The sequence below is a fragment of the Tetrao urogallus genome (assembly GCF_951394365.1).
Source record: "Tetrao urogallus genome assembly, chromosome: 18".
Classification (NCBI taxonomy): Eukaryota; Metazoa; Chordata; class Aves; order Galliformes; family Phasianidae; genus Tetrao; species Tetrao urogallus.
In genome coordinates this window covers 5,375,175-5,401,795 of record NC_136831.1, presented here as the reverse complement: position 1 = coordinate 5,401,795, position 26,621 = coordinate 5,375,175, and the positions used below count along the sequence as shown (strand labels likewise).

At 52.0% G+C, this 26,621-nt stretch overlaps 1 protein-coding gene across 3 annotated transcripts; it reads right to left on the bottom strand.

Moving 5' to 3' along the window:
- Positions 1-4,200: 4,200 nt before the first annotated feature.
- Positions 4,201-23,123, bottom strand: TBC1D16 (TBC1 domain family member 16; the record flags this gene model as incomplete). 3 transcript variants are annotated; one of them, XM_079544316.1, is made up of 11 exons in its annotated part: positions 4,201-4,550; positions 4,969-5,115; positions 5,974-6,153; positions 7,224-7,410; positions 7,837-7,971; positions 8,682-8,830; positions 9,576-9,743; positions 10,747-10,906; positions 11,505-11,693; positions 21,348-21,966; positions 22,946-23,123. In XM_079544316.1, the coding sequence occupies 11 exons, from the start codon at positions 23,121-23,123 to the stop codon at positions 4,305-4,307; spliced, it is 2,358 nt and encodes a 785-aa protein (XP_079400442.1). In that variant the 3' UTR covers positions 4,201-4,304. The 3 variants fall into 3 exon arrangements, with proteins under 3 accessions (XP_079400442.1, XP_079400443.1, XP_079400444.1); XM_079544317.1 differs by having other exon boundaries at positions 10,759-10,906; XM_079544318.1 differs by having other exon boundaries at positions 10,759-10,906; positions 11,505-11,645.
- Positions 23,124-26,621: the final 3,498 nt, after the last annotated feature.

Below are 26,621 nucleotides of genomic sequence, written 5' to 3'. Positions count from 1 at the left end.
CAGGAGGGAACGAGGAGATTTTCCAGCTGGGGGAGCTGCTCCTCGCCCTGCTCGCTGTGCCCAGCTCCGTGCCTGAAGCTCTGCCTGAGCTCTGCTCTGCACGGTGCTCCTGCAGTGGGGTCAGCTCTCGGCTCTCTGCAGCTCATCCCCAGCGGTGCCGCATCCCCAAGCAGCATAGAGCCATGCACCCCGCAGGTCCCCCAGCCCCCTGAGAGCCATCGGCACAGCCAGCGCCCGCCCAGCATCACTGGCAGCCGCGCAGCCCCCGGGGCAGATTTATTACCCTTGGCAGAAGGCCCAAAGGCCAGCTGGTGTTTGGGCCGTTTCCAAGGTTTCCAGTCACCGCTGGAAGTCCTCCCTCAGCCGCCCCCCATGCAGTGTGTGGGAATTGGGTTCCTGGGACAGGACCCAGCTGCTGGGACCACCCGTGGGCCGCCCACCCCTGTCTGTGCTCCCTTAAGGACTCTCCCTTAAGGGTCCCTTTGCTGGGGACCAGGACCACTCGGAGGGGTTTGCGGTCACCCCACAAAGGCACCCTGTGAGCCCAGCACTCCAGCAAGGTCCCCCCGTCCCCCCTGTGCCCATAGGGATGGCAGCTCCATGCTGTGAAGCTGTGGAAGTGGCTCCGGTCACCCGGCCACCACCCTGGGCACCGCAGGGTTGGGCAAGGCAGAGGCAGAGGCAGAAGCGGCCCGACTTGTTTGTGGCTCCTGAAAGACAATCCCAACCCAAAGCAAACCAGAAATCCCGGGCACAAGTTGAGGCTGCTCCTCCTCTGCATCCCACCGCTGAGCAGGACCTCAGTGTGCGTCCTTGGGGCGGTCCTGCAGAGGGCTGGAGGCGCTGGGTCCAACAGTGGACCAACAGTGCTGGGTCACAGCAGGTCCTTCGTAGTGGTGCTGTCCTCGTGCTCACCCGTGTGTTTCGGGGGTCCCCTGATGTGGTTGGGTTACTCACAGCACCCAGCCCAGCTGCAGGGATTTGGCTCCTCAAAGGCAATTTTCCTGCATCCAGACCTCACACAAGAACAGCTGCTTGGGTAATTCTGCTTCAGAAGTACCTTCATTAGAACTGTGGTTATAACACCGAGGTACAGCTCTGAGTCCAACAAAACATACGTGGGCATTTGGCACTGTGTGATGGGGTGGAGTAGGTCCCTGCTGCAAGCAGATCCCAGCCCTTGATTGTTGGCACACCGTGTTCCAGGGATGGCCCTGGGGAGCTCAGCAGGAAGAGGCATCTTCATTTGGTTTTGTTTTCCTATTTTTTGTGCCACTGCATCATGGCATGGCTCTGCTCATTTATTTACTTGCAGGGATGTGAACAAACCAGCACTGGGCTTGCAAAGGGAAAGAGGGAAAAAAAACCACCTCTTTGATATTCCCTTCCCTCGAGACCAACTGGGGCTTTGTTTTAAAGGTGAGCTGTGAAACATGAGTTTTAATGAGAACAGCTTGCAGACAATGATGGGTTTGAAAACAAAATGCCAGAAGTGCAGAGGTGGGCAGGGATGTCTGGTTTGGGGACTGGGGAGCACAGTCCAGGGGAGATGCACGTGGCCACACCATTGGCTCCCATCTCCCCATCCAGCCCTCCGTCCATCAATCCCTCCACCCATCCATCCCTCCATTCATCTCTCCTTCCCTCCCTCCATTCCTCCTCCATCCATTCATCCTTCCACTGCCCATCCCTGTGCTGTGCTGCACCAGGGGCTTCCCAGGAGCCTGAGCAGTGCCCTGGGAAGAGCACAAGCTTTGAGAAGAGCCCATTTTTTTTGCTTAAACCTACAGAGGAGGATGGTGAGATGCTGGGAGGAATCTGATGTGCTGCAGAGCTGCGCTGGGCATTGGGGCACAGCCTGATGCCAGAGGGCAGGTCCCAGCCCTGTGAGCTGCAGATGTGTGGGTTAATGAAGCAAGGATCTTAGAAGCAGAACTGTTTTCAAAGCCCTTTATAAGCATGACCTTAGAGAGAGCTGCCTTTCAGAGCTGGAGGAAGAAATCAACTGCATTCGAAGGGTGGTGACTTTTGGACACTTGGATTCTGTGGGAACTCTTGGCCGAAATGCAGACTGCAATAAAATTGGCTGTGAAAATATTTCAGGAGCTTCCTTTGGGTTTCCAGCAGCCTGGTCTGGAAGCAGTCTGTGGGGACAAGGAGCACAAAGCAGTCACAAAGCAGTTGGAAGGCGTTTTGGGCACGAGGTGGCCATGATGCAGCTGTCCCGGCTGCTGTGTGTTTGAGCCAAGCAGAGAGACACAGAGGGTGATGCACCCGCTTCCAGAGCATGGTGTTCCTGCACAGCCCCACTGACAGCTCAGCAGTGTCTGCAGCCATTCCCGTGCCCACAATTTGCAGCTCACTGCCTGTGTGCAGCCCTGGGGATGGCAGCCCCGCAGCCCCCAGCCTGCTGCCCCCTACCCTGACACAAGAGCAGGAGGAAGGGGAATATTGAGTGCAGCTCACAACAGGCAAACACCACGTCGCTCCCCTGAGCAGCAGCTGCCCAGAGAACAGCCAACCCCAACCACTGCCGTCTGACACAGGAACGATGCCAGCACAGAGAGCTGTGGACATTTAGTCCACATTTAATAGAGGCACCGTGAGTTACCAGCAGCCAACACTGGGGCCATCGTGCTGCAAATGGCTGAAATCTGCCGTGGGACATCGGGTGGCAGCAGGCAGGGGGCAAGGAGATCCCAGCAGTGCCCTGCTTTGGGCTGTGCCACGCGTGGGAGAACCGCAGTGCTGTTTGTCACCAAACAAATCCTGAGTGATTTCCACATCGCTGCATGACATTTCAATGGCAGAAAAAATAACACCAGAAATTATCGACTTCAGCTCCTCCCGTTGCCTCCTATTTGCTGCAGCAGGAGCAGTGCTGGACCCTCTAGAGTTGCCCCAGCACAGCGTTGCGGCCTCGAGGTGCAGCCTGAGGCCAGGACTTCTCCCACTGGGGAAGCAGCACGTGCTCGGTCGGTCTCAGCACAGCACTGAGCTCTGCACCAACCTGCCTGCCAGGCTCAGTGCCACAGCGCTGGGCAGAAGGAAGCAGCAAAACCAGCACGGCCCTCTGCTAGCCCATCTCCATGTCCGTTCCTAAGGAAGCTTTCCCCAGACTCCTCTTGGCACGAGCTTTGGCTCAGCACACACCTTTGGCTGCCAGTGGATTTGGTAAAGACGTTTCGTATTTGGCAACATGGCTGCACTCAAGGCCTCAGCACAGCTTCCAGTTGGCAGATTTTATAGAAGGCAGCAGTGAAAACATGCTGTCCTTCCAAAAATACTTCAAGGGAAACGTTTACCAAAGACAGCTCAGCAAAAACAACTGCAACAAACCAAGTTTTGTTTTTCTTTCACGATGGGGAAGAATGCATACGGGTGGCATCAGCTGAGGAGCGCTGGGTCCGCCCCACGTGCCTATGGCAAAAACAAATAAGGACAGAAAATATTCAGTCGTTGGGAAGAGCCAAAGGGAACACGTTGGAAACACACTAGAAACAACAGAATTCCACAAACAAGGTTCTAAAGTCTGTGGCTGGCAGCATAAAGCAGCAGCTTTGCTGTAATGTCACAAAGAAGTAAACTCCAAAAGGTGTCTATGAAATACCCTGACTACAGAAAGCAGTGCTGTAAGACCCGTGGCTGTGCACTCTCTGTACAAAAGGAGAAGAATCACGCCAGCAGGCATGCCATGTAAAAACACAGAGAGTGAGGGATGGCCTTCAGGTGACCAGCTCTTCCTCACCAACAGAACAGATACGTCCCCTGCAGTCCCAATGGTCTGCAGGTTTATTTTTGGCAGATTGTAATTAAAATGATCGTCGTGGCGTTAGAGAGAAGCCACCAAGAGGCATTGCTCTGGTTGAAGCACGTGTGCTCGGGGTGCAGGGATGCTGCAGGGCCCTGCCCCCCCCCCCCCACCAGCCACACACTCTGCTGGGGGCACTCGGCTCTCATTAGCGTTCACGCTTCTCATCAGCAAGGTACAACTTCTGGTTCCTAACCAGTCCAGTCCCAGAGGCAGAGTAAAAAAGTCCTTGTGAAGGTCTAGAAACACTTTGTGTTCCTATGAAGATCAAATCCAAGCACGTGCTGCTCCTGGTTGGGTGCGTTTCGCCCCGTTCCTCCGCTCACACAGTGCCATTCTCCTGCAGACAGACTCCATCCCTCTTCCATTCTCCCCCTTCCAGTCCTCTCCGGAGCCTTGACGAACCTCCCCTCCATTTTTGTCCTCCACATTTTTCCTCTGCACATCCTTCCTGCCCTTCCCTCTTCCTCCGGCGCGCCCGGTTCCTCTCCAGCTATTTTCGGAAATTGAAGATGTCGTGTGTTTTCACTCCTCTCCTGCCTTCACCTCCTGCCTTGGGAGAAGAATCCTCCACCAGCCCCCCATAGGGGCAGCCCTCGGCTGCGGGGTGGTGACCAGAGCACTCCACTGCAGGGATGAAGCCGCTGTCCCACATCCCCGTCCCACACAGCTGGCACAGGTCGTGCAGGCTGCAGGGGATGCGGGGCAGCAGGTGGAACTGATAGAGCAGGCTCCTCGCCTAGAGGGGAGAGAGACAAAGTCATTCCCGCGTGCCAGGGTGCGGATACAAAGCACTGGGGTTGCCATCGGGCCCTGCTCAGCTCCGTGATAGGAGTCAAAACGTGGGGCACCCCTCCTGAACAGCCAGCTGGAGGTTAAATGGGGCCTGGAGGCATTGCCAGCAGGTGGATTTAGCAGGAGCTGCTCTCAGCATGGGATTCCTGCCCCTCGGCACCGCAGTGCCTGCATCTGCCCTGCAGCCTGGGCTTGGTGCTGCTGTGTTCTGGCACGTCCCAGCAGCATCACCCCGTTCTTGCTGGCTGCAGGCAAGCAGGGGATGCAGGAGATGAGGAAGATGAAGCACCGGTCCCTGGTTTTCTCCATGCTCTGACTCATCTCATGGGCCTGAGAGCCCACTTCAGCATGCAGACATTTACCTTCCTGAGTACGAGTTCTCCGTTCATGTGCATAGCCAGGTTGCCGAAATGCAGCAGCATCTGATCGGTGGCCAGCTGTTGTTCAATGACATCATCCCCATAAATCACCACGATGGCCACACAGATGAAGAGGTGGAAGTAGTCTGTCTGCAAAGAGAACACGGGCTGGGTTACAGCAGGTGGAAGCTGAGCTCTGGCTCCCCACCCTCCACAAGCACGTCCTGAAGAGAGATTTGTTGCTCCTTCCAGTTCTGCTTAGTGGTGCTCATAAAGGAGTTGTTGTGGATTCTGAATCACAGCTGAGTCAAAGTCTCTCACCTTTAAAGTGTGGGAGTGTGGTTTGGGCCACAGCTTTCAAAGCAGACTGGTGGCTCTGGGAAGACATTGTCCAGCTGTTAAAGAGGAGTCTGAACCTCAGAACGGATGGTCAGCACATTCTGAAAAGCATAGGCATCCCCAAGCTGGGGAGCAGCATCCATCCTTTTGTTCTACAGGTAAACCCCTTTGGTAGTTACAGACTCTCTGAAATATCTACAGTCTCCCCACAACATCTGACAGGGAAAACTGCTGGAAGATGCCCACAAGGAACACAAGCTTGTGAAACAGACTTTTCAGGTGTCAGTGCTGCAAATGTTCAAATTAGGGGAACCTGCACTTTGATGAATGAACAGTTTTGTAAATGAAGCAGAGCCCTTCGGAGCCGATCTGTCTGTGAGCATAAAGTAGCTCAGGCAGCTCCTCAGTGCCTTCACCAGGCAGCTCCACGTGCAATCTGTATGACTTCCCATTTCTTTCAAGGTTACCTCCAGCAAATCAAAGCAGAACCCGGCAAAGACAAAACCAAGCTGTCACTTCTCAGCTAAGAGAGTGCTGCGGGAGAGGGAATGCCTGCAGTGTAACTTATTTTGGATACTTTGCTACCAAGGGCCTTTAAGGAAAACCCCGCAGGGTGCTGAGGTGAGGGCTCAGCAAAGCACACTGCCTGTGTGCTGCATGGACTCCCACCTGGTAGTGTGCCCAGCAGGCTTCCCACATGCGCAGAGCCTCAGCGTCGGGGAACTCCCGTTTAAAGCAGAGGAGGATCCAGCGGTGACAGAAGAGCATCTGCAGGCCGTCCTCCCCCAGGGCAGAAAGGTGCTGGTAGAAGCGTGGGTGCATGAGCCTCAGCAGCTCCCGCAGGTACATCTGCAAGAGATGCACTTGGCTGAGCCACTGCCTGTGTGCCATGACCCCCAGAGCCCCCCGAGCCCCTCCACGTCCCCAGCACAAGCCAGGCCTGCTAACACTGGTTTGGGTTTTGTCCTCCCACACAGAGCCCCAGCTCACGGCCCCGGCTCACAGGCAGCTCCTTACGTTCAGCCAGGAGCAGCCCGGGCCACTGCAGCTATTCCACAAAGAAGCAGTGAAAAGAAAATCCTTTGACTGCTAAAGGAAGATGGGGAGAGTCGGGCTGGGCAAAGCAGCACGCAGCCCTCGAGTGCAGACAGGATGTGGCTACCTACAGCATTTCATTTCAGCGGGGGCTGAGCAATGTGTGAGTGATTTTAAGAAGCCTGATGCTATAGGCACGCTGCAGAGCATAATCCATGCAATGATTGCACCTCACCTGCAGCACCCCACCAGGCTTCCGTGACAGATTTACCATTTTACATCAGTGCCATCATGACCTGGACAAGAGTGTTCAGATTTAAAATGTGTTTCCCAGGATTCTGACCAGCAATTCTGGGAGCATTGATGTTAAAACCTAAAAGGTTTCTATTTTTCAGCAAGGTCACTTTATTTTAAGTGACTCTGCCAGATAGGAAAGGTTTTTCATTTGGATATCATTAAAAAGATATCCATTAAAAATGTTAAAACCTTCAAAAAAGCTCATACAGAGGGCTGCAGCTCCACTACTACGCCTCATTCATACCTAATGCCCCCAAATCAGGATGGAAACAAATGAGTGAGTCTCCTCTGCCTGACAGAAGCACAGAGAAAAAGGCAGCAGAATCCTAAATAAAAGATGACCATAAAAGATTCCTTGAATCAGCATCCTTCAGCACAGCCAAGGCAACTTGACTGACAACTTATTGCCTATAATTGCCCCTGGAGTGCCTCAATCACCTGAGATTCATTTTATCCATCGGATGCTTTGTGGCTTTGGTGCATGATTTCACACAGACCAGTTAACAGCTTTACGTCATTCCTCCAGTTTGAATGAGGAAGGGAGAAATTACAGACAGGACCAAACCGAGCCCAGCCCTCCTCCTCACCAGCTGTTTCTCCATATCCTCGTCCCGGGGTGAGCTGATGAAGATGGTGTTCTGCATCAATCCCACAAAACACCAGAAAGTATCCGACTCATCCAGGACCTCTGCCAGGATTGGGGCGACCAGGTCGGACATGCCTTGGGAATACCCAATAGCTGGGTTAAACACTGCGTAGTTCAGCAAGATCCTCCTGGAGGAGACATTCAAGAGGAGAGGTGAGACGTGGAGGGCACGGCCCTTCCATCCTACCCCAACCATTCACCAGGAACACGCTGACGGGTCCCGCACCCATCAAGGAGACTCTGAGGGCTGGTCTTCCACCCCATCAGCAGAACCACAGCCATAAGCACCTGCCCACGACCCTGCTGCAGCAGTCTTTACCCCCAGAGCTGCAGAAGGCTCCCCCCTCTTTTATGTGCAGGGAAGCTAGGGGACGGCAGTAGTGAGAGCTCTGGGGAAGGAGTTATTTTTGCATCTTCTGGTCCAGCCATCCTATGTGTGATGCTCTTCAGTATTCCCAAGGCAGCAGCAGAGGCAGCCTGGGCCACGGGGAGTTCTGGAGTTTCCTACGTGCTCAGTAGGGCACTGTGTGGGACGCTGAGATCAGACACATCACCTCATTGTTTCCACATTGGGGTTGTTTTCCCCTCGGAAGAACTGGTTGCTGCGGTCAGTCCTCACAACATCCTTGTCTACTGTGAACTGCACCTTGCGCCAGAAATCCTTCTGCTCATCTGGAGACATGGAAAGCCTGAAAATTGAACAGCAACACAGGTACGTTGAGACTACAGGCACAGGACCGTCACAAAGAACAAACAGCCTTACTTCAGCTTTGGCTTTGAGAAAAAAACCCTATTTCTATACTGAGTTTTCTCATCAGTTGAAAAGCAGACAAGGGGTCTGTCCGGAACAGCACATCTTCTGTCCAAAGGCATTATCAGAAGGGGCTTCCTGGGTTCTGAGTGGTTGACACAGTGTGTTTTGTGATGAAGTCGACGTCTGGAGCAGCTGATGATGCTCTCCACTGCTCCTTGTGGGTGTCACACCAGAACTCACCACTCTGCTGCAATTTACTCCAAAATAATAATACCACAGTCTCTCTCCAGCTTAAATGTACCCACAATCAGTTTGCAAAGCACAGTTCTGGCAGTAATAACTTCCTTAAATTTGACATATCTTCTTCTTCCCTATTTTTACATCCAGATACATTTATGAAGAAACCTAAAATCCTGTTTTCACCTTCGGCCTGCTAAGCCTAGCATGTCAGGCCATAGCCTTGCCTGCAAGACAAACTCCCTGCGTGGTGCTGCTGGTGCTGCTCCAGAAGCTGGGTGAGATAACATTGGAGTAAGACTGGCTGTGCTGAGAGCAAATCTGCTCCCCTCACCTCTGTCCCCAGCAGCTCTTTGGAGTTAGAAGCTAAAGAGAGGGGAGCAGCCGAGGCTGAGGCCACTCTGTTACCTCTTCTCCTGGATCTCAAAGTACTCCTTCCTCTTCTGCACCCTCAGTGCCTCCCTCTCCTCAGAGGTGGACTCGTAGCTGTAGTAGTGCAGCAGGAAAGGCCACACTTCCCCACGGATGGACATATCGATCCCACCAAAGAAAATGGCCTGGAAGGAAGAACAGAACCATAGAATCATAGGAAGGTTTGAGTTGGAAGAGATGCTGAAGGGCATCTGGTCCCACCCCCCGCGCTAAGCAGGGACACCCACAGCTCCATCAGTGCTCAGCGCCCCGTCCAGCCTGACCTTGGCTGTCTGAACAGAAGTTAGGACCGGTTCAGCTTTAGCATTCCCAAAAACAGCAACAAGGAACTGCCCGCCACTGTGCTGCGTGGCTTTGCAGCTCTCTCCTGACAAGTGACGCCTTGATTCAAGCTCCTGCAATTTGCACATGTTTAGAGGGAAAGTGCTGGCCTTCTATTCCCAGACGAGACACAAATCGGGCTCATTTCAATGTCAATAACCCCCCCTGGAGTGGCTCTATGATTAACGTGTCGTTCTCATGTCACGGCTTAATCCCCAATCTTGGAGACACCGCATTTCACTGCAAACCCCTCTCAAGACCCGGACCCGGTGCTCCCCTGAAAGCCCCGCATTCTTTCATACAGTCATCTCAATTTTTCTTTCTTTGATTTGCTCACAGCACGCAGAGCACAGACGCGTTGGTTTACCCATCCTGCTGCCTCCTTGGGATGATGCTCAGATCTCACCTGCAAGCGCTCTGCGGTCCCACCAACACCTCCAGCCATGCACCACGAGCAACCTTCATCCCCTCCAACATCACCTGCCCCGAAAGCAAACCAAGCTTCCACTCCAGGACTCTGCCCAGCACAGAGCAGCAGCCTCAACTCACCTTCTGCAGCTTGTACTCCTCCTCCACCTGCCCGCAGTGGTTCAGGTGGCTGAGCCATGCTGACACGTCGAGGCGCCGGTATGCGTTCTCCTCCGGGTGCGTCTCCGATGAGGGCAGCTTGGGCCGACGGATGGAGAACTGCATGCATGTCTTCTCATCAGCGAGCTGCTGAGCGAGGGGAGCAAAACAAAACAAAACAGAACAAAAATGAAGGCGGGAGGCAGATAGCGGCACAGCGTGAGACGTTGGGAGCAGCAAAACCTTTCCCTGTGGTTCTTGTAGCAGGCACAGCACTTAGCAAGGTTGTTTTCTTAATTCCAACCATTACAATAGCACGAGTGATTAGAATAATTAAAAATCGGAGCGCCACAAAACAGCTTCATCTTAAAAAAAACCACCAAAAACAACACAGTTTCCTATTCCTCCCCCCATCTTATCCCTGACCTGAAAGCGAATTAATGCTGCTTACAGCAAAACTTCACCCTGCCAGGAATGCCTGCAATAAATTACATATGATTGGCCATATACAAAGGGATTGCTGTTAGGCAAGCGGGGAACGGCACTGCCAGGCTCTCTAAGGGCACTCCTGATCCCAGTGCAAGACTGCAGCTGACATTTAATTTAAAAATCAAAGGTTGTTCAATGCAAAAAGTGAGCCCATGCGACCACAATAAGAAAAGCAGCAGGGGTCTCTGTGGGAAGGATGGAAATTTAAAAATCACTGTTACTAATAAGCACATATAGTATCTTAAACAGATAATTAAACAGCTCTTATCACATTTGTATGTAGATTGAACAAAATATGGCAAGATGCCTTGTCAAAACATTTTCAGATGCAGTATGCTATGCTTCACAAAATGGATGAAAGGCTCGGACAGCAGTGCACTGCTGCATTGGAAATTGGTTCCCAGCCACCTCACCACCCAGAGCACAGTGCTGATCTACCTGCACACCACAGCCAGCAAAATTACCCCCTAATGAGGTTCCTGCCTTATCTGCTCTGCATTCCACAGGCAGAACAGGAATGGATGAGGATGAACAAACACAACCAAGACCTCCCAGCTAACTGCTGGCTGTATCCCAGTAACAGTCGGTGCCTTGCTGCCCTATTTAGTGATGGAACCTCACAGCTTCATTTCCCCAACTCCTTGTGAGAAGTCCCCTGCCCCACCTTGCCCGCTACCTGCTCCTTCAGGTGGGTCTCGGTGCAATACTTCCACTGCTGGAACACCTCTGACACTTTATCCAGGCCTCCATGGTGAAAATGGAAGATCTTGTACTGGCTCTCCCGGCTGGCGACTACCAGCTGCCCACAGGTGCATGCCTCGTCGCTGTGGGGAGGGCAAAGTGGGGTTAGAATCAGAATCATACCATCACAGGATGGTTGGAGCTGGAAGGGGCCCTAAAAGCCATCTGGTGCCACCTCTGCCCTGAGAAGGGACACCCACAGCTCCATCAGTGCTCACAGCCCATCCCTGCCCTTGGCTGTCTGCAGGGATGGGGCACCACCGCCTCTCTGGGCAACCTGTGCATCAGTAGACCCTGCTAGTCTGTCCCCTTCTTCCCTACAGCTTCCCTTTGGACGCTTAGAGGCCAGCACAGATCTCCCTGGAGCCTTCTCCTCTTCAGGTCACCTCATAGGGTGAGGAGGTGCCCCGCAGGAAGGGGACATTGGATTGCAGTGAGAGGAAAGCAAACTGTAATGAAGCTCTCCCTTCAAACAAGGCAAAAACCATCTTACAGCTCTGGATGTGACCATAGAACCAGAGGAGCACTGTGAGGCTGTTCCACCAAGAGCTTCCCTCGTGCTGCTAAGAGCACCCTTGCTCTCCCGATATGCCAAGGAACTGCATTTTATCTTTCCTGGAGAACAAACCCCTGAAGCCTGCCTCACGGCACCTCTGTGAAAGGTGCCTAAAGAAAGGTTACCTAAAGAAAAGGCGCAGGGATCTCATTTGTCCCAGGTCCACTCTGAAGACTCCGCAGATCTGCTCCAGGGCTCCCACCTTCTGCTGCTCCTCTCCCTGCGTTCGCCCGCTGCTCTCTGGGCTCTGGGTGCTGCCGTTGGGGCTCTCTGTGCAGCAGTGGGAACGTGGCACGTGGTCATCACATGCATCCCTGCAGCCATCACCTGTGTCCCTGCAGCCATCACCTGTGTCCCTGTAGCAGAGTGAGGGGAGAGCCCAGCAGCGTTAGCCAGGAGCTTCAGTTGCATGTGACAATCACGGCTGCCACGAGGCTATGCCTCTTTCCCAGAGCTCTGACATTGGAATTCAGGGCAGGTCTAGGGAATCAATAACAGGCTGCTTACAAAAGAGATTAAATGATTTTTATTGAAATCAATGCCCTGCCATCCCAACAGGCGCTCCAGGGTTTGGTCTGCTGCACACAGAACTGGAGAGGGTGGATGTGTTCCCCACCACTGCCTGGGGAGGTGAGCTGTGCACCCTGGGTATCAGCTATGAAGTCCCTCTGAACACAGCAAGACCAAAAGAGGCTTCTCCTGAACTTGATCCATGCAAGCAAGCCTCACAAGCCTCAATTCAGACATACATGGCTTCAGGTTCCCATTTGCAAGCTTGGTACTTGGGGAGTTAAGGAGCGGGAAGTGACACATGAGCTCAAAGCCAGCCTGGAGCAGGAGAGTGAAGCAGCATGCTGCAGGGAGCTGGGAGCATGCAGGGAGCTGGGAGCATGCAGGGAGCTGGGAGCACGCTGCACCCATGCATCCACCCCAAGGAGCAAACTGAGCTCAGAGCAAACGCCCTGCATGCCCGCCACCAGCCCCGATCCCAAAAGAAAAATATCACTGCTTTGAGAATTAAGTGAATCTGAAACTGTGACCCCTCGGTTCTTAAAAAGGCCAATACATGTGAACAATCTCAGAGCAAGCTCTGAATGGGTTCCGCTGTGAAATCAGGGTTTGCAAAACAAGGCAAGTAGCAGGTATAAAGACAGCCCCCTGCAATGCCACTTTATGCAATGTTTTCTAATCCGCTTATCTAACAATGTAGGCACTGAACGCTGAAAATCACACACTCAGCATGCATCTGCAGCACAGCACATCAGTATGCCTGCCGAGCCCGGCTGCGGTGCTCCTGCACAGGGCCGAGCCCCGCGCGCAGCATCTGTCCGTGGTTCAGGTCACTGCACCCCAATGGCCGGGGCTCCGGACATCCCCCTTGGCTGTGGGTTACATTTTTAACGGTTCCAACGGATGGCTCAAAGCCTCAGCGCCCACCCGCATGGGAAACAGCCCCCAAAGCCCCTTCCTTCACGCCGCAGCATTGTGTAGGGACAAACGCCGCTCGGCTGCCAGCTCGAAGAGCAGCTCCATGGCTCCATTTGTGATGATGTGCTGCTCTGTCTTGCTGTGCCCGTGCAGCACTTTGGTCTCAATAACGCCATGCAACGCTGCAGGCTTGGGGCACGGTGGTTGGAAAGCTGCCCTGGGGGTGCTGAGGCACAGATGCCTGAATGTGGGCCACCAAGAAGGCGGCCAACAGCATGTAGGCTTGTATCAGAGGTGGAGGTCAAGCTCTGCTCCCAGTTAACAGCAATGGGATGAGAGGCGATGGCCTTGCACTGCACTGCAGAGATTCAGATTGGATAGGAGAAATTTCTACTCGGAAAGAACAGCCAGGCACTGGCACTGCTGCCCAGGGAGCGGGGGAGTCACCGTCCCTGGGGGTGTTCCAGAGCCATGATGATGAGGACTGCGGTGAGTGGGCACGGTGGGGATGGGTTGGGGTTGGACTTGGAGATCTTGAAGTTCTTCCCCATGGAAATTGTACAGGTCTTTGCGAAAATTCAAGTGCTATTTTCAGCTCAAGCTGCGAAATGTAACACCTTCCTAAAGCTCTCTGTAGCTCACATGAATGCAAAAATAACAGGAGTCCTGGTGCAGGGCAGCCGTGTGGGACTGCTTGCTGTAAGCAGCTGGTATTTGTGAAGCAACACTCAGCAGGCACAGCTGGTTCCACAGGATTGCCCTGGAAGAGGTGACTCAAACCAACTGTAAGACTGAGCAGAGGTTCTTGTATCTGTGTGCAGAGCTGAACAGAGGCACAGCGATGGCTCACTGCGATCTGCTGCCCCATGCACACCGTGTGCATTCAGGCACTGTGGGAACTGAGGGGAAAAAATCCTCGCAGTGTTTAGGGTCACTTTTTCCTTTATACATCAATATTGGGGAAAAAAAGAACAATAAAAAGGAATGGAAAGACTCTAAACTGTGGGTCTACCTCTTAAAGCACTGTTAACGTACCCAAGTAGTGGAACGTAGCGCTAACAGCACTGGTTCTGTGGCTTCTGGGGAGTTCTCCATCCAGGCACACTTGATGTGCAGACACAAGGGAAAAATTTTACCATTTATTATTTATGAAAGCCAGACTATTATACCTGCTGGATGAGGGATTTGCACCAGTGCAAGGCAAAATGCTGGAGGAATATTTAAGAGAGAGCTGGGGCCGTGGGAGCCAGAGACAGCAGACTGCCAGGAGAACACATGCAATCCCCAAGGGAACAGAAGGGACAGAGGAAAAGATTATCAGGCGAATTAGCAAACCTAGAGGCAGGAAGCCCACGGACACAGCCACAAGGCCAGTGACACCTTTTCTCTTTGCTCAAGTCCCATCACTCTCTTGTTACAAAATACATCTCAGTCTCGCTGCTGCAAGATCAGGGAGTGATGCATTTTCTCCCAACCATCAGCTGTAGCAATCAATGCCTCTATGCTCCATGAGCTTCTGCAGCATCTACAAAGCATAATGCCTGCTGCAGCAGGAACTGCTTGGCAACGGGATGACTTACAGCAGTGGGGCAGACCTGCAGGAACTGTGGGGCTGACCTGCAGCAGTGGGGCTGACTTACCGTCCAGCCAACACGCACCTGCTGCACAGAGACAGGAAACCAGTTGTTATTACTGTTACAGAGCCAGGGCAGAGACCTGCACCAATTACATGGGAAGGCTATTTTAGCGACAAAGATCTAATAACTCATTTTATGACAAGATGTGACACGTGTAATTATAAGAGGGAGGATGGCAGACGGGATGTGGCAGTTATTGAGTGCCTCCCAGCCGCCTCCCAGAGTCTCTTGCAAAAGCCAAACCCTCTCCCCTTGGCTCTCCATCACCACTGCATTCAAGCACACCTCCAGTAATTGCAGCCTGCCTCACAGCCCCATCTATTCCTGCACGCTGCCTTGTGAAGCGTTGTTTACAGACAATAAGCATCACCATAATGTATGAGCACCATGAAATGGGAACAACGTGCCCTTTCCCTCCCCAGGGCTGATGTTTCTCTGCTTCTCCACAGCTCCCCACAGGCACTGACCTTCCAGTTCCGATTCTCTCCAGCAAGGTGACGCAGCTCACGGCAGCATCAGCTGCCTGAAACGCCAATGACAGATGGCTTCAAATAAATAATCCATCAATAAAAGTTCAAAGATATCCCAAAACGCCTAAACGCTGAGTGCGGCGATGGCACAAAGTGAGGTCAGGTTGGGTAGCTGGAGCCCAAATCTATTGTTCTGATAAATAAAAGAGTGTCCTTGACAACATACATGTATAATGAATTGTGAAACGTGCTGATTTCAGCAATAGATGAACGAAGTGCAAAAGAACACAGGTAATATGGAACAAAGCAGTTTGCCAAAACAGCCCTGCTTGCACCGGATGATGCTGCAGAGCGATGGAAGGACAGGGGCAGGGCAGCAAAGTCCAATGCCAAACCCTGACTGGTGGGAACATGTAACGATGTTGGGAGCTGTGCAGAATTCCCCCTTGGGCTGAAACCATGTGGAACTGAAGCCCCTCTGCCTCGGAGAGCCCCAATTGAATCAATCCATGTTAACCTGCAGGGAAGGAGCGGTTAGGAGCCTGGATGAGCACACAGCCAGGAATCCCAAAATGAGATGTGGGAACACCCTCGTGTGGAGGCACACACAGAGCAAAGCCAGCAGTCCTTCCCACTTGTCAGGGAGACTGCTGAAAGCCATGAGGACGTCACAGCACCAAGTACGTCAGTGTCAACATGGACTTCCCAAAAGCCTGTTCCACAGCTTCCCATTGATCTGTTTGCTTTCAAAACATAAATTTCCCCATGCTGAACTGCACTAAATGAATGCTATTTAGTAGCTAATTAACTTTCTGTGCTGAAAAGCTCCCTTAATTGCACTTCTTTCACCTTTTTTTTAGCCCGTGTCCTCTGGGGAACCTCAGCTGTCCTACGGCATTTGTTCTGCTCCTTCCTATGGCACTCAGCGGCTCCCAGAACTGCAGAGGTTTGTAATGAACTGATGTGTTCTGCCTCTCCTTCCTCCTCTTAGGTCTGCGATGTGATGCCCTCCAAGTACCCAAAAAGCAACACTTAAAAAAATGCCTGAGATGGAAAAAGTGATTTCTCAGCAAAATCCCCAAAAGAATGTTTGCTTTTCAGCCCATTTGGGATGAGAGAAGGTTTCTTACCAGTGTTTATTTTATATTTTAAATTAATGCCTTATTTTGCTTTTCTCTTTCAGTTCTACCCATGCAAAAATAAAATCCTACACTAATTATGCTAATTATAATCAAGCCTTCACACCGCCTGTCCCTTGGAAGCCCCGAAGATTACCTTTTGTCTTACACACTTGGTTCTAAGCAGTGGATGGGGAATATTGGGCAGCTCTCTGCCAACACCAAAGCCGTGCACCTCTGACCTGGCCCGCTACCACTGCCCTCGTGCTCAGATTGGGAGCCCAAAGGAGGTGGGTGCTCTGTGTTAGAAGCAAGAGGAGTGAATTACTGATCACACCACCGGTGTGCTTAACGTGAAGCAGTCTGTGGGAGCAGACCTCAGCAGCACCTGCGTATTCCTCAATTAAAATCCCAAACAAATAGCTCCACCGCCCCTTGGAGCCGTAATTCTTGATCTCAAGTTAGCTGTCACTATTCTTCTTCCACAGAGAGCTGGCAGCGAACCAACAGAGGCAAAAAAAACCAAACCTGCCATAATTAACATGCTTGCTGTTCAAATATTGATACAAAGGAAGACGGAGCCGTATGCCCACACTGCTGCTCGGCTCTGCCCAACCTCACAGTGGATTGGGAAAGCACAGCCCTGCCCAGAGCCCACAGCTGCCCCACTATTATGGAGCAGAGCCTCACTGAGGGACAGTGGTGTTCTTACAGGCACTGCTCCAGGTACCAGTGGCACTTCTCAAACCACACGGACCCAGAGCCAGGCCCTGAGGCTGAAATCGCCAAAAGCAGGCGAGAGTGATGCAAGACACTGCAAGAAATTACAGGAGTTGGGAACCCAGAGCCCAATTCCCTCAGCCCTGGGAACACAACCACCCCTGGCAGCACGGCAGTGGGTGTGCAGCCCCGCTGCGCCCATACGCTTCCCTGGCCCGGTCTGCAGGGGGCTGAGAGGCACCGAGGTGCTGCCACAACATCATGATGCAACAGCACGCTGTGCTATCCCTGGGGAGGCCATTTGCTGATGAGCTCCCCAGGAAGGACTGAGCAACACTAGCAGAGATTGCATCAAGCGTGCCCAAGGAGCTGCTGCTTGCGTTGCATGCTGCGCCTGTAAGAGCTGTTCACGTGCACTCATGACTCCTTCAGAGCATGAGAAGTCTACTGTGGTTTAGCTCCAGCATGAAAAGGTTGTTTCATGACCGTGGTAGTCAATGGCTCAGTGTCCTGATGGAGATCGGTGAGCAGTGGTGTCCCTCAGGGGTCAGCGCTGGGACCAGTATTCTTTAACATCCTCAGTGATGTTGACAGTGGGATCAAGTGCACCCTCAGCACTTTGCAGATGACACATCCCAGGGATGGGATGCCATCCATAGAGACCTGGACAGGCTGAGCGGTGGGCCCAGGAGAACCTTACAAGGTACAACCCATCCAAGTGCAAGGCCTGCGCCTGGGTGGTGGCAGCCACTGCTATCAGCACAGGCTGGGGGGTGTAAAGATGGAGCACAGCCCTGCCAAAAAGGACCTGGGAGCATCAATGGATGGCAGCAGGACATGGACAGCATGGTGCCTTCACAGCCCAGAAAGCCAACAAGACCCTGGGCCGCATCCAAAGCAGCATGATCAGCATGCACTGAGCACCCTGATCTAGCTGTAGTCCCCATTTATTGCAGGGCCTGTAAAGCTCCATTCCAACCCAAGCCATTCTGTGATTCTATAGTCGTGGTTCACTGCTGCAGTGAGAAGCCCCTCACAGCTCCACTGCCCCTGGCCTGGCTAGCTGGGGACACAAATCCAAAGCATCCCTACAGAGCACCAAGTGCCTCAGCAACCGATTGGCACAGGGCTGCTGCCACGACCAGCTAAAGCGATTTTAGAAGCACTGAGTGACATCATGCAGGTGTCAGATGCTATCTCGTCGCAAGGATGTACCAAAAGCTTTTGGTTTCACTTTGCTGATGGGGAAATGGAAGCTGAGTAATCTAGCAGGGCAGCAACAGCCCAAGGCCGGGTTCAGATCCCGCTGTCCTCAACCAGTGCCCTTCAAAGCAAAGCAGATGTTTCCTGACAGATAACAGCGATAAGGGAGAAAAGGAACACAAAGAGGCCATTTTATTTCCAGCATCTCTCCTCTGCCACACAAACGCAGTTCAGGATGAAGCCACTGTCTGTGCAACCACCTCCCATCAGCCGCTGCCCCCAGGAACCTGAGGGCCAGCAGGGGCACGGGAACCAGGAGGACACATCCCCCTCCTGCCCACGGCCCAACCCAGCTGCAAAGGAGCACGAATGTGTGCTGGTAATGGGGCACTGCCCTCTCCCCAGCCCCAGGAATTGTGTAAATGGGAGGAAAGCATTGATCGCTGCATGGGAGCCTGGCAGCCTTTCAAACTGAGAAGAAAAAAAACAAAAACACAACAAAACAAAACCCAACAATGGATACGTTTTTATTTCCTTATGCTCTGAAAAGCGAGTTGTCGACTTAAAATGACTGACTCATTGTGCAACTCCAAGGCTTCCCAGCTCCCTCCTGCCCCTGCTCCGCTCCCTGCCTCGCACACAGTGCTGAGGCTGCAGCTCCATCCTGCCCCCAGGAGCAGGTCCCAAGGGTCCAGCGTCATGCAAGCAGCCCATCTCCATCTCATCTGACCCAACACAGCCTAATTCTTCTGCAACGTCACAATTCTCCATTTCTGATGGTACCCAACTGCATGGAAGGGACAGCCGAGCTGGAAAACCCATGCACTGCGCCGCTGCAGCTTTTGAAATAAACACAAAGCAAAGTAGAAGTTCTCTTTATTGCAGCTCCCCAAAGGAGAGGGAAATAACCAGAAACAGTCGCTCCTCTTTGGAGGGAGGGTGGTGGCCGGGGGGCAGGGAGGGAGCTGCCGCCAGCAGCACTAACTTTGTTCGCACTCCAGCTCTGCTGCAGAGGAGCTGCCAGCAGAAAATCCTTCCGAAACAAGGAAGCTGTTTTCAAGCTCGTGGTGACTCCTGGAACAACATCCCCTGCCCCTGAAAGCTGGGGTGAGCATTGGGAATCGGAGTTTTGGGCAAGACATTTGCAGAATATTCTGCGCAAACTCTCTGACTCGAGCAGTTTGCAAGCAGCACCCAGATCTGCAGCTATCATGCACAAGGCCCTGTGGGGAGGAACAATTTGGCACAAAAGAATGGACACACTGGACAAAAGCCTTTCAAGCCTGAAGCCCCAAACAATAAAAGGTCTGTTTAATTAATCTGTTGCAAATTATGAGAGCCACATCCACTGTAAGATGCTTCCAGGCTGCTGCCAGAGGAGTTAAAATTAAATAGAGGGGAAGGAAGGAGCAGCCCCCTGGAGCAGCAGGTAGGCAGAGCCAGCAGAGGGCTCCCCAGCAGCCAGGGCAGCATGCATGCACACAGCAGGGACTTACAGCTGAAATTGTATTTTATCTACATAAAAAGAAGAAAAAAAAACCCCAAACAAACCAACTGTCTTCTCTGTCACAGGTCAGTGCTGTGGGACATAATGCAACTGACCTCTTTGCTATTGGACTCTGCGAACACAGATGTTATCACTAAAAAGGAGTGAAATAAATAGAGGTTTCCTAAAGTTTGTTCCAGACAACAATCTGGTTGGTGATCACTCAGTAAAACTCAGGCTGCAATACTTAAAAAAGGAAGTGCTCTTTTTTTTTTTTTGTAATAGTGACAGAAACAGCTCAAGCGTGCTCAGCATCACGTGCTGCTTCCAGGAATAAAATTACAACTCCGAAGCAAACTAAGGTGCTGTTGGCAATGAAGTTCCAATGTGCTTTTTTGCAATAAGTCAAATTAATCACAACATTCTCTGAAAGCACGTGCAGCTGAAGGCCCAAACAGCAGCCCAGCACTGGAGGAAAACCTCACTGGGGAAGCACACCTTGGAACCAGCAAAAGTGAAACTGCAAACCCTATTTCACGGAGTCAGCCAACACACACAGAATGGAAGAAGGAAAAGTCAGCTGTCAGAAGCTGTGTTTAACTCATTCAAAGGCCTCTCCAAGCTTTCAAGGTATGTCTCATACCATTCATCTAGTTCCCAAAGCCCTCTCATGGCCCACAGCTGTCAACAGGAGATGAGCATGCAGAGAGCTGCAAGAGCTCCCTCTTTCAGATTTCCTCTTTTCTCTCTCTCTTTCAACGCTGTTTGGAAACCTCATCCCAGCCTGAGCAGCCTGCACTGCTCACAAAGGTGCTCTGCAGGGAGCGGGGTGTCGGGGGGGGACAGGGAGCACTGCCCTGCAGCCCCAAGCTCCCCAGGCTCACACTTCATGACCGCGTGCTGCTAAGATCTGCAGCAAACATGAGGCCAATACAAACGTCTGACACCACCACACTTAGGTATTCAAAAAAAAATATTCAGAAAGGGTTAAACCACTTAAAACGCTTCCTTCCATAGACTTGTTCTTACTGGTATTCTCTGGGTTTGAGATTAGACCATGAACTACAGAGGCCAACTCCTTCCGAGCGTCAAGTCTCCGCGCAGCCCGCGCGTTGCTGACACACACAAAGTAGAACTTGTTTTTCCTAATTTCAAGTGTAATTTCAAGTTCAGCTGTATCCTTAAAATCAGCCCTGGGGTGCTTCATGAACACACCTCTCCTCTGTGTGACGGAATCGAGTGATACAGCATGGAGACTGCAGGGCAGAGAGCCAGAAACACCGCGGATCAATGTGGAAGTGATCAGGTGCACAGTGATAAAGCCTTGCTTTGCCAGGGGGCCCTCTTCCCCCATAGAGTTGACTGCAAAGTGCCATTGAGAAGCACTGATCTTTGGATGCACCAATGCTGACTGTATTAGCCAGGTTAAACATTTCAGAATTCATATTTCTGCCCTACTGTGACCTTGTTGTCAGCAAAGCAGCCTTCCTGTCCCTGCAGCGCCTTGCCCAGAAGCCAGGCTCGCAGGATGCCAGCCAGACTCTTTGATGTGGCTTTGTACCAGCAGCTAGCACAGCACAACAGAGCCAGCAAGACCCACAGAAGACCTTCCCACTTCAAGTAATGCTGCTCCCAGGCCTCCAGGCAGCTCACCCGAGAGGCCCACACGTGCACAGCCCTGCACGATGGACAAGGCCACAGTTCAATGAGCAGGACTGGCCAACAAGCAATTTCCTGTGAATTACACAGGTGTCATAATCAAGGGGAAATTAAAGCAAGTCTGAAGCCAGACAGGATATTCAGCTCAATGTCACTGTCGAGCTTCTCGATTTCCCTTAACATCCCCAAGCTCAGCAGCCAGCAACCCAGCAATTCACCCCAAAACTGGAGAAATGGATGCACTCACCTGGTTTCATTATCCAGAAATACAGAACTACTGCTTTTCACAAGGGCTTCGCTAATGGGAGAGAGGCAGAACGGGGAAGAGAAGGCATCAGAATCAGAGTCGAAAGTGCTGTCCCTGCTCACATCGTCAGCAAACAGCTCCAGGGAGCCCTCGTCCTCCCCTGGCTCTGGCCTGCAGTCCAGCCCTTCCTCCACCGACGGCTCTGACCTGTTCTGCTCATCCTGAGAGCTGATTGTCGATAGGATTCCTGAGTCGCTGCGCGCAGGCTGCGGGGACTGCTGGGCGCCGTCTGCTGCCACACAGCTGTGGGGCAGCTTCTCCCCATCCAAAGAAGGGGAACTGATGTAAGCCCCGTCCTTCACGAGCTGTGACACAGTCAAGATGTCTTCCTTCAGGACCGCTGCCCCTTTTGGCTCAGTGGGAGAAGCCTGCTGGGCAGCGCCAAATCCCTGAGCGTGGCGGCCTCGTTTGCGGGGAGCTTTGCGGACCGGGGAGCTCTCGGGAGTGACGTAACGCAGGGCTTCTTCATCCTGCCTCTGGATGCGTGAGTTTGGGACCCAGGCGAGGATGAGCGTGGTGCCGAGCAGCTCATCCTTCTCCATGTAGAGGCACAGATAGCCTGTGGGAGAGCAAAGCAGCAATCGGTTACAACACAGCTTCAAAGTGCCTAAGGCACAACCTTGCCCTTCCTCATCGCCTCCCCTCTTCACCACCACTGCAACAAGGGCAAAAGTGCTTTTGTCATCAGGAGAGAATTCTGCCACATGAATTGCGGAGTTCTCAGCATCACTCAGTGTTCACAAATAATTTCAGGTGTGCACATGGCTTCTGCATACCCTAAATTCCCTCTGGCTTAAGTGAAGGAATTGCATACAATGCTTTCAACTTCCTGGCTGGATTACTAATCGAGAGTAAATTCTGAAATATGTTGCCACATGAAAAACTTTCGCTGTTTGTTAGTTAAACAATGTCAAGTGCCAGCTGAATATTTCTTCTTTTTAAGAATATTTACCTTAGTATGGCCAAAGGGCTACAATTCTCACGGAAAGCCAATAGAAGAGTCACACGAAAGGGGAAGTGTAGGTCAACGTTCACAGAATAATCAGTTTTGTGAAGTTAAGCCAGTAGCCACAGCTCTCTTTGATGAAAACATGAAAGAGCACAGTAACAGATGAGAATAAAGGGATAGGGGCAGTATTTATCTTCATTTATGCCAGTGCATGCAGCCACAATCAGGTTTTATTTTCCCTCTACCAAGGGTTGGCGAGGCCACTCTAGCAATAACAGTTACAGGATGATACTTGGCTTCTCTGAACCATACATGTTTAAAAGAGCATCAGAAGTTCCTGCCCTCAAATGGCAACTGTTCATCTTCCGGGAATACAAAAGGATGCTCTGAAACAGGCAGATCTATGCTAAAAGAAGAAACGTTGTCAGTTTTTCCTATTAAAAGAACAGCTGATAGATCAGCTTGTGGATGGCTTTCCTCGGTGCCTTGAAGCCTGCCTTCCTCGTGCCCCACTGGTGTGCAGATGTTGACAGGAACAAAGTCCCCAGGAACAGGAGAGGGTAAAAAGGGTGAGTGAGCACCCACTCACCTGGGTGGTGCTCCCCGATGCCCTGCAGCAGCTCAGGTGGGTGGACACAGACATTGTTCTTGGAGTAGATAATCTCCCCATCGAGTATGGAAGAGGAAGTGCTGCTGCCACCAGGGTTCAGGGTCAGGAGGTCAGAAGCTTTAGAGGAGGCACGTCGGAGGAGTCGCCCCAGAGACATCGCCGAGGAAATGTTTCCATTATCTGTCAGCTTTAATCAGGAGCCAAATTCAGAAGATCTGTCAAGAAGGAGGAAAGAACGGTGTTAGAACAAACACAAGGGCAGTGCAGCACACGCCTATGGCTGCCTGAGAAGGAAGAGGTCTCCCATCAAGTGCTGCTCATGCAACAGCCTCCAAGTGCTCTGGACCCCTAATGTCCTCTTTGCGGGTTAAGCATGCTAAAGCACGTAATTCTGGGATGTTTCTCTCTGCAGGGAAGAAATATGGAAGCAGTGAAAAACAAAACAAGAAGACCTTTGGTAGTTATAAAGTTTTTTCAGAGAGAAGTGACATCCCACAGACGGCCCAACAGAACTCAGCGCAGCGCAGGCACTACTGCCACCACTGCCTGCAGCTGGAACACACAGCATTGCAGCACGGCAGCTGCTGTTCTGCAAAGGGACACGAGGAGAGGAGACGCCCACTTCTGTTCCTCTGTATTTACACGGCCTCACTTTAAAGGAGCAGGCTGGCCTGACCGTGCAGCACCGTGCATTGCCACAGGGCTGGGTGCAGGTGCAGCACTCCTTGCTCGCTCTGTGGTCTGCAGAGCACACGGAGGGGCAGCCAGGGGGAAGAGAAGCAGACAGGCTCAGGTTTGTGCTGTCGGAGGCATTGTGTGCAGGGAGTATGTAGGGGTGTAAGGCAAGTTCAGTTTAACATGGAATTGCTCTGATTTCTTGAACTGTGGTTCTAATGGATAAACGAGGAAGCAAGGAGGCTGAGAGGGCAAACAGAAACCAGAACTTCCCCAGCAGCAGAGTGAAAGCTGCCGGGAAGGAAAACAGCAGTCCCAGCTCAGAGTGATTTTTCCATGTGATGGCAAATGAAACCAAGTAGCTAATGGTGCCTTCGTTAAAGGGCAAGCTATTGGTTTAACTGGCAATCGCTGCATTAGTCAGCTTGAATCAGCTTTTGTTCACTGGGACTTGGAGAAGCCTCAGCCTTGCCATGCACCGAGCCCAACAGGCTCCTATCTTGGAGGAAGTCATTTGCTTGAAGATATCTACAGAGGAAGCCACCCCTCCTCTTGCTGCACCCTGCAAGAATACAGCCAGTGAGCTCTGCTGCAGTTCCTCCTCCTCGCCGCTGCGTTCCAGCACAGTGCTGAGTCCAAAGCAGTGATGTGGAGCAACCTGTGCAGCATCACTGGCCCTGAGCTTCCACCACACCCACAGGGGCTCATCTGTCTAAAAAGGCAAAGCCTGTATAAGCAAAGAATGAAGGTTTGGTCGAGGTGGTTGCAGCTGTTGACCAGGGAATGCTTCCTTGAAAAAACATTGCTACTACAGACAACAGATGGAGATGCACCTATGAAACACGAGCTTATGTTATGATTGCCCAAATGCAGCTCCCCAGGATGCAGGAAGAGGTACAGGACTTGTCTGCCAAGAGAAGCAGCATTTAATTAGCTTTTACCTGGCATAGTGAGAACAAAGCAATAAGTAAAGACCTAAATTCCTTCTGCTTTTCAGCTTTTTTTTTTCCCCAGGAGCTTTAAGGGAGGTATCACTTTGATCTGCAGAGCATCTGTTGCTTCAGCACTGCCTTGATGTGCAGGTGGAAGGCACTGGAGGTACAGGCACACATGAGCAGGTTGTGAAGAAGAAATAAAAAAGCCAGGAGGTCCAAACCATAACGTCCTGCCAACATGGAAACAGCTTGTGAACCTGCTGCTGCTCCCCAAAGGGCAGCAGCTCAGGCAACACAAACCAGCAGTACCAGAAGAACCGAATCCAGAGGGTTTGCTCCATTCTGAGCCCTTTCCCATGTGGGACAATGTCCTGAGGCCTGGACTGTGGAAAGTGGTGCTGCCAATGCCTTGGGGCTGGGGGAGGCAGCAGGACCCCGTCCCACAGCTGAGTCAGCACAGAATCCGCACCATTACAAATGTCCTTTTCATACTTTCTATTTATCCCCCCGATCTGAAGGGATTCTTTCCAACACGACAAAGCCAGCCCAGCTCTTTGGAATCCGAAGCACTGAATTAGCTGATAAGCTCCTGTAGGGTGCCAACATTTATCAAGCGCACAGACATTTTTCCTCTCCCACGCATTAACTGCCATCTCTAAACACCTTCGCTGCAGCTCCTGAGCTGCCCTCACCACCTCAGCTGCTATCCCAGCCAGCACAGCCCCTCAGCCAGCACGCAGCTTAGAGACACACTGGGCTGCCAGCTCCTCTGCAACAGCAGATGCCCTCCGCACAAGAGCCTGCCCACTTCCAGGCAGTGGCATCTCCAACAGCGCTGGCTGCCCTTCCCCTTCTCATAACCAACAAGATCCTGTTTGGCTTGGCAGACTGCACTCTCACCTTGGCAGTGGCTGTCGGACCAAATGTCGCTGCCTCCGGTTGCACAAGATCCCTGTCTGCTGAAAAAGGAATGCAAGGAGGGCTCCAGCACATTGCCACCCTGCAGCCACCCATGGGGCCTCTCCCACCAACATGCTTGGCTCAGGGGCACTCAGAGATGTGCTGCAGCCTACGGCCACGCTGCCAGCGCTCCAGGCTTGACAGCAGATCTTACAGCTCCAAGGGCAAACGTTCTGTACAAGAGTGTAATCACTTCACAAGCAAAATAAGCCAAATGACAAGGCTCCTGAAGGGAAACACGAGGCTCACAGCACACCTGTGCGTAAAGGAGAAATGAGAGCTGTCAAAATCAGCACCAAATTTGAGCATGAAACGTCTTAAGAAAGAAAACCACAACAAGGTTTTTTTCTTTTTCTGCCTTAATAACTTGAAATTGATTTTGCAGATTAAAGGAAGAGTCACTGCACAGTGGAGGTCTCAAGCCCAGTAGGAGTTACTGCTTCCTCCTGCTCCCCTTGGGCAGAGCAATCGCTCCATCTGCACTTTGGGCTCTGGATGGCAGAGCGCAGGGACACAGAGCCAAGTATCGACCTCCCTTTGCACTAAGAAAAATAATAGCTATCCAACCCACTAGCTATTAGCTAGAGCTATTTAAGATGCCAAATCATGGAGAAAAAAAAAAAAAAAAAAAGTTTACCATGGGGAGCCATTCTGAAGTCACTCCATTTTGCAGGGAGAATGATGTAGGTCACCAAAAGCTTTTCCTTTCCAACCTGCAGGTGCAGGCGGGGCACAGAGCAAAGGAGTGACAGCAGCCACAGTGAAGCATCCTGCCTGCTCCCATGCAGCAGGTTTCACTGAGATGAGAGGTAAAGAAGGGACAGCAGACTGCACGCTGCAAGTTTGTGACTCAGAGATAAAAAGGGAAACGAAATGCCATCATCGACGCCTGCTGGCTGCTCCCAGCCACACCTGCTCAGGCATAAAAAAAGCAAACACAACACTTACACGCCTCCAGCCCTAAAAGTCAAACGGCAGCATGAAATGATTTGCTCCTGACGTCCCTCAGTCCCAAGATTAGCCATCCAAGATTAACCATCATTTCACTTAACTCATCGTTTACTTAAGGGAAGTGCTGGTGTGGT